The sequence below is a fragment of the Hippocampus guttulatus genome, chromosome 4 (assembly GCF_054856545.1).
Source record: "Hippocampus guttulatus isolate MCC_2025c chromosome 4, RoL_Hgut_1.0, whole genome shotgun sequence".
Classification (NCBI taxonomy): domain Eukaryota; kingdom Metazoa; phylum Chordata; class Actinopteri; order Syngnathiformes; family Syngnathidae; genus Hippocampus; species Hippocampus guttulatus.
This window is the reverse complement of record NC_141264.1, coordinates 19,814,829-19,831,924: the sequence shown is the minus strand read 5'-3', so window position 1 is coordinate 19,831,924 and position 17,096 is coordinate 19,814,829. Positions and strand designations below refer to the sequence as shown.

Below are 17,096 nucleotides of genomic sequence, written 5' to 3'. Positions count from 1 at the left end.
GACCCTTGTGAGGATAGGCAGATCGGAAAATGGATGGATGGATGGAGAGCCACCAATGGGTAAAAACTACCAATACAGTACTGATGAGCAAAAGCTAACTAAAAGCGGGTTACCAGGTTTTCAGCATAGCTGTGCTGAAAACACGATCCTAATTTTATTACCAGCATTTTCCAAGTCGAAGCAACTTTCACCTGTCAGGATGTGCCACAGCGAGGAACTTGCATAATAAAATGCGTGGCACATTTCTTACACCAGATGCTCTTCCTGATGCAACCTACCCATTTTCCATGAGTCTGCCGTCCATCCAGACCAGGACTTGAGCCCCCCTCCCACTCCCCCTATTGAATTCCTGAGTTTAAAGTCAACAGTGTAGCGACCAAGGCTTCCAGCTGCCACCAATGTTTTCTAAGAATACGTTACGTTAAATTTACTTCAACTTCAGTACGCAAAATGAGGATCAGCTTCAGATGTTCAGATCACTCAAATCCAATCCATCAGGCTGTCCTCACAAAGACTCTTTTCCAATATTTTGCCCCGGGTTTAGGATCAGTTTGTACTGTGTCAAAAATGTCAAAAAAGAAATGTTCCAATATTGGTTTATTGCTGACTGACTTTCTGTTAGTTTTAATCAATACCCTTCAGTTGCATTCTTATTATTAATTTAAATGTCAATGTTGTGGCAATGCAAAATATATTTTGTATTTACGTTTGTGTCACATGTATTGTTTGAGATGAAAAGGTTCGGAAGAACCTTGTGTTATGAAATTTAATGAGGTAACCAAATGATTAGAAAGACCTGTCAATAAGATGCAGTGTAGTAAGTTCAAACATTTTTTTGAATAGTCCGTTTCAGGCATATTACCGGTAATTGGGATGTCTGAATAATTCATGTTTGTTTTGTTACTAGATTTTCTTATTTCAATTTTAACTTAATTAATGAACTATTACGATTATATTTTATTTAATAAACTAAACCAAACCTCTGAGAAGTAGATTAAGAATCATAATAAAACGGAGAATTATAATCTCAAAAGTGTAATTTTTCTGATAACTCTTGTTTGGGTTCTCATTCGAATGGATGCTCATGTATTATAAATGTTTACAAATATTGTATCTCTCACGTTATAATATGAAGTGGCTTATTAAAAAGCAAGCCCCCAGTCCAAGACGGCTGTGGATCAAGGGCACACTAGCGTCTTCCATAATCTTTACAAAGATACTTGGGATATTTTTAGGATCTCCTTCGCTTTCATGCACCTGCCTTGGTCTGTAATATTCATCCAAGCCTGGGTGCCGAATGTCCAAGGTCCAATGCGATTAGATATGTCTCTTAAAATAATTCCCGTCTTGTTCGGGGCTTCGGTGGGTTTTAAACATTATTGTCGCCACGCCTGGCAAATGACGACTTGTAGAATTCAAAGAAGCATCCAGAAAGAAGTAAATGATGGGAAGACTTCCAAGGCTCATCTGTGCCAGTGAGAATTTTAGTTGACTGACATCAATCATAGCAAGCCATCTTGATAATCTGCACGCCATCTTGTTCGAAGAGTGAGGCATTTCTTTCATGGTGATTGGCAGCGCTTGTCAACGTGATCTCTTTTTCTTCTCATGTTGGATCGCGACCAATCAGGGCTTTTATAGGCGCACCTATCGGATAACCTTAAGGTAATGTTGCTTACTCCACCCTCAAACAAATGAGTATGATGTCACAGTAACGAAATGGAATTAGATGTTAAAAAGATGAGACTTCCAAAACAACTCAATGAATTTTCATCGTTATGTAACCGTTGTCTGTATGGAAACTTTTGTCTAGACAGTGTCTATTAGACAAAAAACTTTTATGTGATGCAGTACTGCGGATACTCTATTACAGTACATGCCTAAAAGCTCTCTTCCCCTCAGGATTTGTCATGTAATCGTTATGATCTCAAACGGTACTTGGCGCACTCAGGGGAAGGTTTTGTCACGGCGAGCCGGATTATTGGTGGCATTTTGGGAATGCAAATAAGATCCATTATGTTATTTAACCACTGACATGTTAACACAGTAAAAATAGCGGCAAGGCTCAACGGGCTTTGTTTTTGATGACAGAAGTCCCACATCTCTCTGTTTGTCAAATGCGACCGTGTTTCAAACAAAGCGCAGGAAGGGACACTTCATTAGGTTGACCTGCACTATCAATTACAAAAGCTTTATGAAACTTTGGGATTCTTTTTTTAAATAAACTCAACAGTGTGCTTACTATTGTGATAGTACTGACTGATTTGATACAGATTGATATTGAAAGACTTTCGAGCATGTCTTCACTGTAAAGTTTCACAAACTGAAACTCTCTTTCTCCTCGCTTGTGGGAACTAGCAGAACCACTGTCCTTCCAGTAACGTTTTTCCCACTACTGCCTTCAACTTCAGTATGACATTTCTGCGAACCACACTGTAAAAAAAAAAAAAAATATATATATATATATATATATATATATACAGTATATATTGGCAGCAACGTTAGCACAACAAAGCAAGCAAGTTGTTTTTGCTCATATCTTTAAGCCGGTGTTCAATAAAACCGAAAAACGTTCTGTAAACTCATTTCTTATACCGGAGACAAATTCCTTGTGTGTTCTACATACTTAGCCAATAAAGATGATTCTGATTCAGATTCTTTGTTTTGAAATGCAGTCAAGCCAATTTTATTGTTATTGACGTTTTTTTGCCTTGATATTTTGAGTTTGCCCCAATTTTTATTTTTTTTTTACAGTGCACTACAATGACTAAGACGCAAGAGAGGATCAAATATGTTATGATTGAAGCAAAACTGTGCACTATCGTTGACATGTTGCAGGTAAAGAAAAAGAGCATCCTAGTACAACGTCCTGAAGCTGATATTGAATAAATGGTCAAAATGTGGGAAAGAAAACATTACGAGTATGAAATCCTTTTAGTAGTAATGTTCGATTCCCTTGCAACAAGCACGTTGTTACAATATCACTGGCGGTGAACAACAGCCACTTACCACCAGACAACTGTTGCATGTTCTGGACCCATCCGGCATGCGGAAGCCCCTGATCCGTATCCAGATCGTCTCCATAGTTTGAATCAGTTGTTTAAGAGAGGCAACAGCTGCGTTTTGACAGGTGCTTGTGAACGAGCCCAGTGCATATTCACCTCGTCTTCACTTTCACACAATGTTAGATCACGTATTTCAAGCAATGGCGACGGTCATAAACAAGGCCGTAAAAGTGACAGCGTGTACACTTCGTGTCAAATATGTCTGCAATGGGAAACAAAAGAGAGAGAAGACATATTTGTTTTAGTCACATTGAAACATTATGTTGTCTTGTCTCTGTACAAGTCCACTCGGTTGGACAGTACCGTCATTAGCAGCGATTTAAGAGACTGTTGCTGCGTCATTCGTTCAGGTGGACGTCAATCACCGCTAAAAGGTTCCTACTTTGTATAATTTGTTCTTGAAAAAGAATATTTCATTGGTATATTATCCCCTACAAATGAAGTTGTGTTTATTAGCTGCTCTGTTGTTTAGCTAGTATTAGCTAATAATGCACAGTTAGCTTTTGTGATGCTTTGTGGGACTCAAGACTGCATCACAACTCTTCCCATGTAACAAATTCAGATTCCCACTAACCGCTAGATGTATCTCATCAAACTGGCTCATGGGGGACCCAATAAGGGACATTTCTGAATACCAATGAGTCAATGCAGTAGCGGGTTTCAGTTGTGCCATTATTATGGATCAATAGATGTATGTGACATCAATGAAAATCTCTCTGGATAAGCCCGCACCTACCATATTGGAGTCGCGACACATGGATTAGTTTCAGTACTTATTGAGTAAAATGTAGGATTCTCTGACAACCACAATGGCCGCTGACTAACACCATAAAAGGTGAGGTGAAGTCAATACGTTTTTTTTTTACTATGGTAAGCCCCCTGAAGTGAAAAAGTCTCGTTTTTATTAGCGTTTGTCCTTGCGTACACTTACTCGATGAGAGGTGGATGAATTTTGTAGGAATCGCAGTTGCTTATGACGGCCATTTTGTCATGGTGTCTTGTTTGTCTTTGCCACTGCATCTAGCCACTTTTTTGGCCCTCATCTTAGCACATCTAAGGAGATTAAAAAATGAACGAACACGTGGCTCTACTTGTCTTTCTCTCTCAAACCTTGCTTATCCTCCCAATCCTGACCTCCAACATGGCGGGCAAACAAACACTGATCTCATGATCGAAAACGACTGAAAGCTGCTATTCATCTGGGCTCGCCACTAGCCAACAAGTTGCTGGCAATCGGGACTAGCCATTTGCGGGCGGGATTCCAGATGGTCGTAGTGTCTCAAGCAGTGCTTTGTCATTGTCAACAATGTCAGCAGCCTGGCCAATTTTTTGGGGTTACTTGCCCAGTTGCGACATCTGTGCTCGGGGGAATAGATAGAGAAACAACAATTCACACTCACGCTCACCCAATCATACGCAAAAAACAGTTGGGTCAGAAAATGGATTTGACTCAACTTTTTGGGTTGGGTTGAAAAAAACAACCCAATGTTTTGGATTGTTTTGAGCAAAAGGACCCAATTTATTTATCTATTTACTTTTTTATACAACTGAGTCAGTGAGTGAACGCTATGTGGCCCAGATATCTTCAAACCACGCTTGCACAGAAAGAATCCGGTTCTTCCTGAAGAAGTTGCATGACAATATCAACATGATAATATCCAACGAAGTGGACCTGAGGCCGGGCTTTGAAGGAATACTGAAGTCTTTTGGCAATCTCGCCTTTCGATGCCATCTGATGATTTGTGCAGACCTGCTCCAGATATATAAATATATGTACAGATACTCTGGAATTAGATAGCGCCATGCAGGGTCATAACCATTAGGCGGCGCATAATCAGAGTGTGTGTCATAGTTGCAAGATGTAATTCAAACCTTGCTGGGTCAGGGCTGCGGTGTGGTTTAATCAAAGTGATGATCCATTTAAATAGATTGGGAGCTGTACTTGGCTGTAAGTGAGGGAAACTGCGACCTGCTGGAGTGTTCCGACAAGGCTATGACACACAATACCGCATAGTGAAGAATGAATCTGTCATTAAAGGTGTAACTCAAAGAGAATACAGTTCAATGTCAGTGCCGGATAAAAATACAGTAGGAGGATTTTTTTTTTCTGGGGGGGGGGGCAGTCTTTGATGTCATTATTCTTGCACGGTGCTACTCTCATTCAATTCAGTTCAACTTTTTGCTCAAGTTTGCAGTTTGGGGCATTTTAGGAGTTAAATTCCTTTGCTCAGAAGGTCAGATTCTTCCTCCGCAGGTGTTCCGTTGAAGACGGTGAACATCTGCCAAGTTTTTTAGCACGGTACAAGTGAAATGCCGTGAAATGAGACGATCTGTCATCCCTTACATTGTTCGGAGGACTTTCTGGCGTGCCAAGAATACAGAACAAGGGGTCCAGTTTTGATTTTATGGGCATGCTCGATTTGAAGGATCCTGCCAAGACATTTTAAAGGCTCACGAAGGGGAAGACATATGGCCGCCTTCTGAGTTCGTGACTGAACCTTATGGTACAATTCATGCTAATACCGTTTTGTGGTAATGACTCAAAGTAACTGACACTTTTTCCAGGGGTCGAAAAGGTACATATAAAAAATAAAATGTGTTTTAGTTAATCAACTGCATAGGGGACCAAGTGTGTGGTATAAATCAGACTTTTATTTGGGGGTAAGGCCTTTTAATTGTATAATTAACCATCTATTCATCAGTTTTCTGTAGCGCTTGTCCTCGTTAGAGTCACGTGTTTTATTTTATTTATATACACCCTAAAAAAAATACAGAGTTGTTTTCCAAACCCACTTGCGGGGTATTTGTGGATTTTGAGCAAGGTAGTGTTAATTCTTTTGTGCCGTTGTTCTGGTTAGCAAACAGCAGCATCTGTGATCCGAGGTAGTGGCAGTAACCGCACGTTTTGGAGGTGTTTATTTGGGGAGTGGTGCATATTTTTCAAGTGGAGCATTAGGTGATTATTTGAGATCCAATTAGAAAAAACTTACCAAAAAAAGTTCAATATTCTTTAGCTGGAACCATACAAATCCAGGGCAACTAGCAAGACATGATTCCCTTAAAGCATTGTTTTTTTTCTGCTCTGCGAACGTGATAATTTGAATGAGAATAGTGGTCAAATGTGTTGCAGTACTACACTGCTTTTTTTTTAATTACAAGATAGAGTGGACAGAGGAAAAGCAAAACAAGACCAAAAAAAAAAAAAAAAAAAGGCTGAGCATGGCAGTAACAAGATCCAAAGTGAAGGTTGCCAGTGCTGCAGACACCAAATGCGGCGAGAGGTTATGATGGTGAAATATTTGTGGCCTCTCGAGAGGGGGGACTCCGCCCACACTGTTTGTTTGTGTTCCTCCCCAACAGATGTGACACACCGAGAAGCAGGAATGTCGGCCATATCTGATGCTGCTCACTCGGCTTTGACCGAGAGTACTGGATGGCGAAGAGGAATCAGGGGAGGTGGGGGGGGGGGGGCTCTTATTGAATGGGAACTTTCATTATTATTTTGAACTCATACAGCACTCAGGAATCCCAGTAGAAAATTAAACTGTAGACCTGACAGAGGGGGTTCGAAAAATATCTATTTTGTTTTTTGTATGTAGCGATGGTCGAGAGAGAGAGGTGGAAAATTTTCACACATTTCACATATTGTACGTATATACCTCTGCTAATGTAGTACAAATACTGTACATCATCCAAAACTATTGATTCAGAAAGCAGATTAGGTAGGCATGGCAACACAGAGATGCTGCAATCTGATTGGGTAAATAAATTAAACATCTTCATGGACTTGTAGCAGTAATACAGGCAATTTCTTATCGTTTAATAAAACTGCTTCAGGTAACTGCAACCCCCCCACCCCCCCAAAAAAAAACAACCCCCTGCAAAAATAAAAAATCACCAAAATTAGAAAGTTGCTCCTTAACTGAAGTCATTGGTGCGTGAAACTCCTCCGCAAAAACAAACCAACAAAAAACAACCCCCCCCCCCAAACAAAACGTTTCCAGGCTTGACAAATATTGCAATTTAGGCTTTGTCAACCCTGACTGCTGCTTACTGTCCCAAACACTCGTTTTTTTTTCACTTAGCGACCGCCTCCCCCAGTCTTATTATTACTGCACGCGCACACTGGTGTTGTATCTCACAAGAGCGCAGCATCTTGTTGACAGTTCCCCTTAAATATTTGCCTTCAATCATTTACTTCTGGTGTCACGGGCCGAGACGTTTCCGTGTTTGCGCGCCGAGGGAGACTCTTTCGTATACGTGTCCAAATATGGGCTGCGTTTCTTTCTCTCGCCGTGAATAAAGCAGACCAGGCAGCAGAGTCGGGAGGAGACTTGTAAGGACCCTTTGTGCGCTTCAAAAGACAAGCTATGCTCTTTCCATTCCAGAAGGCTGTAAAATGTCTTGACGTGCACTTGTGGAGGATGCTGCACTTCTCCTTGTCTCCGTTTTGGAGATATTTCTTCCTAGGCTCTCACGCTTGAAAAATCCGTTTGGATGTCAAACATCTGTTTGTTTCCGACCCACTTAAGAGTGATAAGAGATCCTCATAAAAACATCCACAAAGTTCATTTTTAGTCAGCGAGCTTTGCTTGAACTTCTAAAAGGAAGTAGACGTGACCACAAAAATGACTATCACTTGGTGTGAAGCACACCCTTAACATGTGTGGGAAACAGCGGCGATGGAGACATTCCACTGTGGGTTTTTTTTTTTTTCAACAGCGAGTGGGCCACGGTGGTTTGGCCACACTGAGGAATGCCCACGTCTCCGCTCCACCTGCATTCTTACAGCGAAGCCTGTCTGCAGTCACGTTTGATCAAAAGAAAAAGAACAAAAGTCAGGGCCAGACAATGTGCTGTTAGTCAGAGAGGAAATAAAACAGCAAATGGAAGAGGGAGAGGGGTGGGGTTCCTTGAGTAGAAGACGAAACAAAAGGGTTGAAAAGAACGTTGAGAAATGATGACGTGAAACCATTTTACTCTGATTTGAAGGTGTTTTTGTCACTGTGCAGCATTAACGCATCACTGTGGGTAATCTTTGACCCAATGTGCTGGGTCAAATCCTCAACCCACTGTACTGGGTACAAAGAACACAGAATCAGTCCTTTGTGGACCTAGTACTGGGTTAGCTACAGTGCTTCAACCAATTTGGATTACTTTTAACAGGACATGGGCCATTGTCCAGTCTGCTGGTTTCCAGCGGTTTTAAAAAGTCACGTTTTCAATAACCGCTAATAATGGCTGTCACCGGTAATGAGCTCTTCTTTTCATTTTTGAGGGGACTTCTAAGCAGGACACAATATGATTAGCTATTTGCAGGGTTGAGTAAAAAAAGCTTCGGCTTTGAAGTTAATTGCTTCTAATGAACTTTTTCTCCTTCTCTGCCAGCAGAGCATGGAGGATTGAATTATACGCACAAAGGAGAAGTGAGGGAGCAAGACGAAAAGAGACGCCGTAAACATGACTGACTTTTTTTGATTTGTTGATGTGCATTGTCCTAAAAAGAAACAAACAAAAAAAAAACATGGTGCCAGAGGGTACAAGTTAGCCCCAAGGACAACATGAGTTGGCCACGGGTCTGGTCCAAAAGCAGTTGCATTTTATATTTTGTGTAAAAATAAAATACATTGTGTTTAATAGGGAATTATTTACCCAAAAAAACAAAACAAAAAAAACAAGAAAAGGTCATTTTAGAGCTGTAATTTTAATACAGTGATTCCGCAGTATTTTTGCTCACGGTTAAGAGTGTATGTTGCCTCCGTGAGGGATGAAAGGCCATTTCCTGGGGACCTAACAGCTTAGTGAAGACACACCGCTACGCCCACACAGTGTCCTCTCTTGAGGATACCGTGCACCTCCTTCCTCCTCAGCACTCGCGCATGGGCCGACTATTTGTTCAGCTCTAAAAGGGGCGTGGAGGCCACAGACTGACAGTCATCTAATGAGCCTAAAGCAAAGTTTCCAAATTAAGCCTTAAGAAGCTTCAGCTGGACCGAGTGTTGCATTTCACTGTGCTGTGATTTAAATCCCAGGAGGGGGGGGGGGGGGGAGGCTACAGATCATTTGCAATCGGCACAACGGTTCCTCTGGTCCACGAAGCGCCTTTCAGCACAGATCCATGAGAAACAGGATAGAAAGAAAATCAAAGAAATCACAAGGAATCCCGTTAAGAACTAACGTATGGGATAAGTGGGTGCGAAATGATATCGTTTAATAGATATTCCCGCTGTTACTTGTCCAAATTTAGCTGGGGGAGGTTTAAGTCTCAGCTCTGTCCCGATATAGCCTTGCTGACGGAGAAATACTGTGGCATTCTTGCTTACATGTTGGCTAAGGAAGCCCCTTGCGTACATGCTGGAGCAGAACACGGACCGCCACCAATTCCTCCACACGGATGTGTCGCCCACTCCGTCTCTGGAAGAACCTGGGCAAATTCGGCACGAAGCTGGCCCAGGAATGTTGCAAAGACTTCCTGCGATATGAACCTCCAAATGATATCCTTGATAGAGAACGGTGGAGTGGCTGCAGCACTTTAAGTCACATTCCAGCAACATCCTAAATCAAAGCCCCTTTTCCGCCGGCCTTTTACTCCACTCGATAAAACGGAGGAGCTACGGCACAGTATGTGACCAAGGCATTGCCGATGACCTAAAATAGTCATGCGCTCCAGACCCGAGCAATAAGACGCTCTTGTCAGCTGATGAATATTGGGTTTACCTTGGAGAGTGTTGCTTCGGCGAATGCCACGATGACCTCACGCTCTGAAAGTCACAACAAGCTTCCTTCATTTACAATTCCAAACATTGTGCCCCTGCCGTAGTGTACACAAATACTTCATCTACTTGGAACTGGCAAGCACAAAATGGTCTTATCTGGGACATGTAAGTGTTTCCAAACAGTTTGTGTGGCTTTTCTGTGTGCAGTATGTTCAGGGGAGAGGAGGGGGTGACGGGGGGGGGGGGGGGGGGGTGGTAACTACTTCCTGAACAAAATGGACCGAAAGCCAAACAGTTCTACTTGTCAGCGGGGAAAATTCCTTGGCTTGCGCGCAGGACAGGGATCTTCACACAAGAATTTTGTAGGATTAAAAGTGAAAAGTAGGCAGCACGGCGGCTAGCGGTTTACACGTCTGGCTTACGGTTCCAAAAACACGTTAGGTTGATTGAACATTTGAAATTTCGAATCGTGAATGTGAATAGTTGTTTGTCTATCGGAGCAAACTTATTTCAGAAGTGTGGCTCAAAACTAGTGGCATGAAGCAGTACGCAGGAAGTAGCGGTCACTTTCATGAAGGCTGCTATCCTACTTTTTAACATTTTAATAATTGTCACATGATCGTTAAAAAAACAAAACAACAACAAAAAAAAAACACCAACTCATGAGTGATGACCAAGTCATGCATGACCCGCACTTCATGTACATCAGGTGGATAATTGCTTTTTCAGCTTCTTCTGCTTTTGAGGGTGGTCCTTCTTTTTGAATAGTTGCAAAAATGCCAAAGAAAAATCCAAACACATGCACAGATTTAATTTTGGATTAGATACTCACAGCGCCCGGGGAGCAATTGCAGCCTGCCGTCCATTTTTCAGCGATCTGCAACATACACTAAAAATGACATTTGACACGGCTCGTAATGCGGCAGCCTGAGAAGTGGGTGTCAAAAAAAAAAAGGTAGTACAAAAAAACAAACAGATTTGATAGGTTTTAGAACTTTTTCAAGATATGCAATGGTACACTTAAACTCCAGTATTCACAATTATTTCTCTTTTTTAAAGAGTGGTGAATAAATACAATTTGTTTTTTGAAGCAAAAATGTTTTCCTCCACTCAAGGTGTGATTTGTGAGCATATCACATTAATGAGCCGCGAGTAAATTCTTTAAAGATGGCCGGTGTACTTCAGATGGCTCTTGTTTTGATTCTCAAGGTGGAGATTCGATTCAGCTGCCGCTTGGTGCAGCGGAGGGTCTAACTCAAGTGGGACACAAAGCCATCGGCCACCCCAAAACCACGAAAAACAAATCACTTGCTTTATCATCTTCAGCAGAAAGCTGCGTCACAGCAGCTTTTCAAAATAATATAAACAAGATATAATTGCCTGTTTGATTGATTTTTAGCCTGTTTATAAATTAAACTTGAAGATTTTTTGTACATTTTCTGTATGCAGCCATCTGAGGAAAAACTTTGGATACCCCTGACTTGATCCATTCTTCTATTTTGGTTTATGCTGAGGTCTTGTGACGTCATACATGATGGCGGTGGGAATGCAATTGTCATTTTCAAGGCAAAATGTGGGCTGGGTTTTGAAATTTCCCACTTCAGGAACATTGTAACTTTTTGTTGTTATCTTTTAAAATTGATTTTAAATGAGTCCATAGCTCAATTGAACGTTATGACAGCAGCTAAAAAAAAAAAAAAAGCCAGAGTCTAATCAGAAAAAGACCCCACCGAGAGAGGGGAGTACTAATCATACGCGCCATCACTCGCATCTCTTTTCTTGCTGCTTGGCCTTCGATGAGTGTAAAGAACCAAATATGGTGTTGACGGGGATTTCACGATACACGATGGGACACCACTTAACATCCTTTACAAGCCGTGTCGCCTTCCCTCCCACGTGACTTATTGTTGCAAACCAAGCAGTGGGTGGAATGTCAACAAAAAATGCTTGATGTTATTAATCGAAGCATCTTTTAATTGGTGTGGTTGTAACATCGAGAGATCTTCACTGTTTTGATCATTAATATAAGAATGAATGCGTGATTTAAATTCTGAGCTGTAGACAAAGAAGAGGGAGGGAAAAACAGAACTCCACCATTGCTATATTTGGTCTGATTCAGAAATCCTTCCACTGGAAGGATTTCTCCAAGCGCAATTTTACGGGACAATGCTGACACCTGCTGGAAAGAATGTAAAATAGTGAGACCAATGGCAAAAAAACAAAAACAAAAATAAAAAAAATAGTAGATCTGCTTGCTTTTTTTTTATTTTGTGATGAATACAAAAAATACCTTTGTGACCAGATAAATATCATACATAGAGCATCAAGTCATCAAACTACACGCGGTTTTGCACAACACCTATTCGTAACACAGTCAACTTCCCTCCCGTTTGCTTGAATATTTGCACAAATCATTCAGACAATAAATACACAGTGCTGGGCAAAAATACTGGCCCGTCATTAGATTTGTTATTGGAGCAGACTATCCTTTTTTATATACACAAAACCAAAACAAAAAATGTTGGGATGTTTTTCTAACTCACTTGCTGGGTAGCTGTGAATTTTGAGCGCGTTGTGTTACTTTTACCCGTTTGGGTTATTATTCGTGGTTGGATGGCTCAGTGGGTTGCAGTGTTGAGTTTGAAAACCCTCAATTTAATAACCCAGGGTAGAAATAACCCAGCATTGGCTCGGTCCCTTTTGGACCCAGTGCTGGGTTCGCTATTTCACCCAATTTGGGTTATTTTGAACCCAGCAGTTTTAAGAGTGGAGATGCCCCCCCCCCCCCAAAAATACAGCCAGACACGCACAAAAAAAGAAGTTTTCATCTCAAACTTTGTGATTGGTCCATGCTTACCTTCTGCAAAAAAAAACAAACAAAAAACACCCCCAAAAAAGCAATCATGTAGTCTGGTGTTTTTGCTTTTTTTTGCTGCACCCAAACGAATGCAATGACAACGGTCATTAAAACAACAAAGCTAATGTCGGCCTCGGACCTTTGCTCAGCACTGCATGGCAGGGTAATTCTTAACTGGTAAAAACAGACATTTTAACATAGTTAGATGACAAGAGAAGGGAACAAGAACAGCCCATTTTTTTTCTTAAACAACTTCTCATAACTTCAAACACAAACATGCTGAAGGAATGCCGTTAGTATTCCATCAAAGTTTCTAAATCCCCGAAAGGTATCCACGATAGCAATATAGGCAGGTACAGGCCCGGCAGCCAAGGCATTGGATCGTATGGCAAAAGGACTCCTCATGTTGCGGCTCAGGCCTTGATGGGGATTGGCAAAAAAAATGTTCTCAAGGCTCAAGCTCCAACCAGGACGCCTCTTCAACTGCTTGCACCACATACTCGAGTAAGGCACTAAGACACAACGCAGGAGGTAACCTGCTGGCAAATTCCCGACATCCAAGACTGACCCAACCGGGCTCCTGAACCACGGCTTTCGTTTCTGACCTTTTTCAGCGGGTGAAGGAATGTCTTAGATTCGCAACAATGGAAGCTTTCTCAAGCCATTTCAGTGCATCCGATAGGCTAAATCGATCCTACGTAAACGTGCTGTCAGTCCCCGTAACAGTGCAAGACCTTCATCATCAGCTCGCCGGTGTACATGAACCATTGAGGATACATATTGATGCAATGTGCCCTTATGAAACTGTGACGGCAATTATTATAAATGTAAATATTTGACATGACAAATAGGCCTACAATCTATGATTAAGATGCACACCACTCACAAAAAGTTGCGGGATGAAATTTCGGGATAACCCTGATGTGTACTTTACAAGTTGGAACCTAAGTGAATCGGATCTATATTTTCAAATGTCCAGATGTTCAATGTTTTGTTCTTTTTGCGCAACTTGCTGTTCTCGAATGACCTGAATGGCAAAATTAGTGTTGGAACCATGAACATTTCCAAGGATGTCCACTTCTATGCTTTTCTGTGACTCTTCCAGTCTCTGAAGGTCTGTTGCAACCTGCTGTGACAGGTGAAGCTCAGAGGCCACTTCCCTTTGACAACAGACGTGCAATGGCGAGGTACTGCTGATCAATTTTTTTTTGTTTTTGGTCTCATGATGTCAAAATGTAAACAGCACAATTAAGAAGACTGCTTCAATATTCATTCTAACCGCACCAGGAAATTTACTGGTCCATTCATGGATCAAACCTGTTGTGCAAAAAGTATTGAAACATCGAACATGTGCATTACAACAATTTAGAGAATGTCAAAATAAAGGGGAATGTTGCAATTAAAACACGGGTGTCAAACTCAAGACCCGGGGGCCAGATCTGGGCCGCCACATCATTTTGTGTGGCCCGCGAAAGCAAATCAGACATGTCAACTTCTACCATGATTGCTAAACTCTCGACTCCTCATATATAATAAATAAGAGATATTGGAAGCATTTTGTTGTTACCAAATCCCTCATTACAGTAACTTAAACAATCGTTGAATGAACCATTATTCTCGACTTCGGCCCTCCAAGGAAAATGTGGCCCGCGGCAAAAATTAAAACAAGGAATCTTCACTTTTGGTCATATTTGTAAAAATTGCCAGGAATAGTAGAACATCTCAAAAATTATTTGAGGAAGGGAAAGAAAAAACATCTTTTATCGCTAATTTGATTCTTAAACTGTGGCGCCCTAGGAAAAACAACCAATCAGAGACAGAAGGTCTGACAGACGAGCTGTCACTCAATTGCAGTAGCCAAAACAGCCTCGTGCTTCCTTGTTTCCTTGGCATTCGGCAGCTTTGCTGAAACTACCGCAGAATAGCCGATGCCGGACAGCAATGAAACTTAACAAGCAAGAATTTGGCAGTTGCAATAAATTCAAAAGACAATTATCCTGAACTTTTTGTGAGTGGTGTACGTCCAAAGATAACATTTTCCCAAGTGAAACACAACATATCATCATCATTCAAGTATTTAAAAGCTCGTTGCGTGTACATGCCAGTGACTCAGAAATAAAAGCTTGTTCTTGCAAAACGGTTTAGACAAAGTACTGCACGGGACTGAGCAAGAGCCGCCATAATTACAGCTCATTTGAATCTGATTTGTTTTCTCAAATGAAATGTTGGGAAAGTGAAATGGACTTAGAAGAAGGCAAAATAGAGTTTTCATGACAAAGCGCAACAAATTGCCCATCTTTCAGCATACGGGGATTTGCCATTTCATTTTTTGGGGGAGCATGTTGCCGCATGAGTTTGTGCATGCAACTGGTCTTACGTAATGCTCGTATTGCTCTGTTTTTTTTTTCCTCATTAGAAAACAGTCCATTTTCAATACAGTATAATATTATCTTATTATCATAATCCCTACTTAATAAATTACTCATGAGAACATATTGCTAATCAATACTTTAAAATGACTTGTGCCTTGCAAATCTTGCTGATAGTTTGAACGTATTTTATAATAAGTGCAATGGAACTTCTGAAGTCGAAATGGAGAGGAACACCTATCTTGAGTGGCATATTTACACTTTGTTGTTGTTTCACTTATTTTTACACTTGTATGATAATCTTACTTCAAAATACGTTTTATGAAAAAAAGCTTTTACCATAGTTATGTCCATCATTAAATCTGAAAAAAGTTGACCGAAATTTGACATTCTGAGTTCCACCACAACACTTAATGTATCGTTATCAGTGCAAAAAATATGAGAAAAAAAAAAAAAAAGATAAAAAATGCCAGCAAGATTGTTGCACTGCTCTGTGAGTTTGTGTTTTTCAAAGCTGGAGTGAGGTGAGAAGCAGGCAGATCATTTTGGTCACAAGACACAACTTTCTGGTCCACTCTGTAAGAAAAACTATATATTTTTAAAAAGTATCATTCAAGAATAAATATACTTTTTATTCTTTTACTTTTGATGGCAGCCGCAAAGCCTCTAATTGAAAGGATTTCTTTCCAAAACGCTATAAATCCATTTGGATTATGCTGGGAAAAACAAACAACAACAACAACAACAAAAATACAATTACAATCATGAATTTATCCTGTCGAAACAATTCATTGGCTCAGTCTGAACAAATGACAATAGAGCCTGTACACAACAGAACGGCACGGCAAAATCCTTTTTTTCTTTTTTAATGTGGCATTTATCGCGTTTTGGAAAAAAAAATTCATTTTTAGATCACATGGAATAAGTGCTCGACTACTCTATTGGTTAGTAGCTTCATTGATATGTCGAGATTTGATGGTGCATGCAAGCCGGTGGTGACATCATCCCCTTCCTGCCTCTGTTTTGATCCTTTGAAATAGAGTAAAAGTAGCGATGGACCTTTAACTGGAATCTGCCACGATCATCTGCTCGCTGACTATAAAACATTTGGTAACAATGATAAGATTTAGAACTTTCTTCACGTCATTATTTTAACATGAACGACGCAGGGGGAAAAAAAAAAAGGTTTCGTACACGGCTTCATCGTGCGGTCTCAAACGTCAACATTATATTATGGAAACGCCAGCGACTGTCACTGACACACGCCCGCACACACGTACACACAAAATACACGACGAAGCACAGGCACTTGGTCGTCTTACCAAACGGGCCTGTTTCAAGTGCTGTATAATCCTCGGTTACATGAGAGGAGAGCCAGCGGCGCCGGCGTGAGAGCGTCCAATCCAGGCATGACATCAACCCTGGTCCTCCCTCAGCTCGGTGGGCAAGAACTTGTACTGCTGCTGTCGGATCTGAGCCAGCTTCTTCCGGGCTTCTTCCAGCTCACGCTCCTTCCTCAGCATCTCCTCCTGAGCCGCAATGATCTGAGACCGACGGCAAACAACTGACACTGCTGCGGTGTGGACGGCTAGCTCCCATTGATCCATTTTCGACATTTCACAATATCCCGATCAAACAAGAGGTCGACAAAATGGACATGACCATTTCACATTTGCCAGTTGACTTTGGGGTTGTAGGCGGTGGACATCTTGGGACTAGCTGCCAGCCAATCGCATATGCACCAACTGAGCGCTTCGCAACATTTTGCTAACATTTAGCATGACGTGCTAAGAACAGAGTTCCATTCATAACGGTGACGTAACCCTTTAATATATTGTCAAACCGCGCTCTATTCTATCACTCTATGCTACCCTAACAAATATGGCAAATATTGGCATGACAAACCCCTTCTACGCCATCATGTTCGGTTGCTTCCGGTGATAGTGATCGCGCAATCTTAGCCGATGATAATTTTTTTTTTTTTAATAATGTTAATTCATTTTGAGATGTGACAATTTGGACAATCATAAAATGCTCATACAATCATACTAACATTTTTTTTAACACTCTTGAAAGATAGTTTGAGACA

General features: G+C 41.1%; 1 protein-coding gene across 2 annotated transcripts in view; it reads right to left on the bottom strand.

The window, feature by feature from the left end:
- Positions 1–12,028: 12,028 nt before the first annotated feature.
- tln2b (talin 2b) overlaps positions 12,029–17,096 on the bottom strand; it is an 86,514-nt gene continuing 81,446 nt past the window's right edge. For both annotated transcript variants that reach the window (XM_086108389.1, XM_086108390.1), the window contains exon 57: positions 12,029–16,551. In XM_086108389.1, coding sequence (XP_085964515.1) covers positions 16,423–16,551 — 129 coding nt within the window. In that variant the 3' untranslated portion in view covers positions 12,029–16,422. The remainder of the gene's footprint in view (positions 16,552–17,096) is intronic.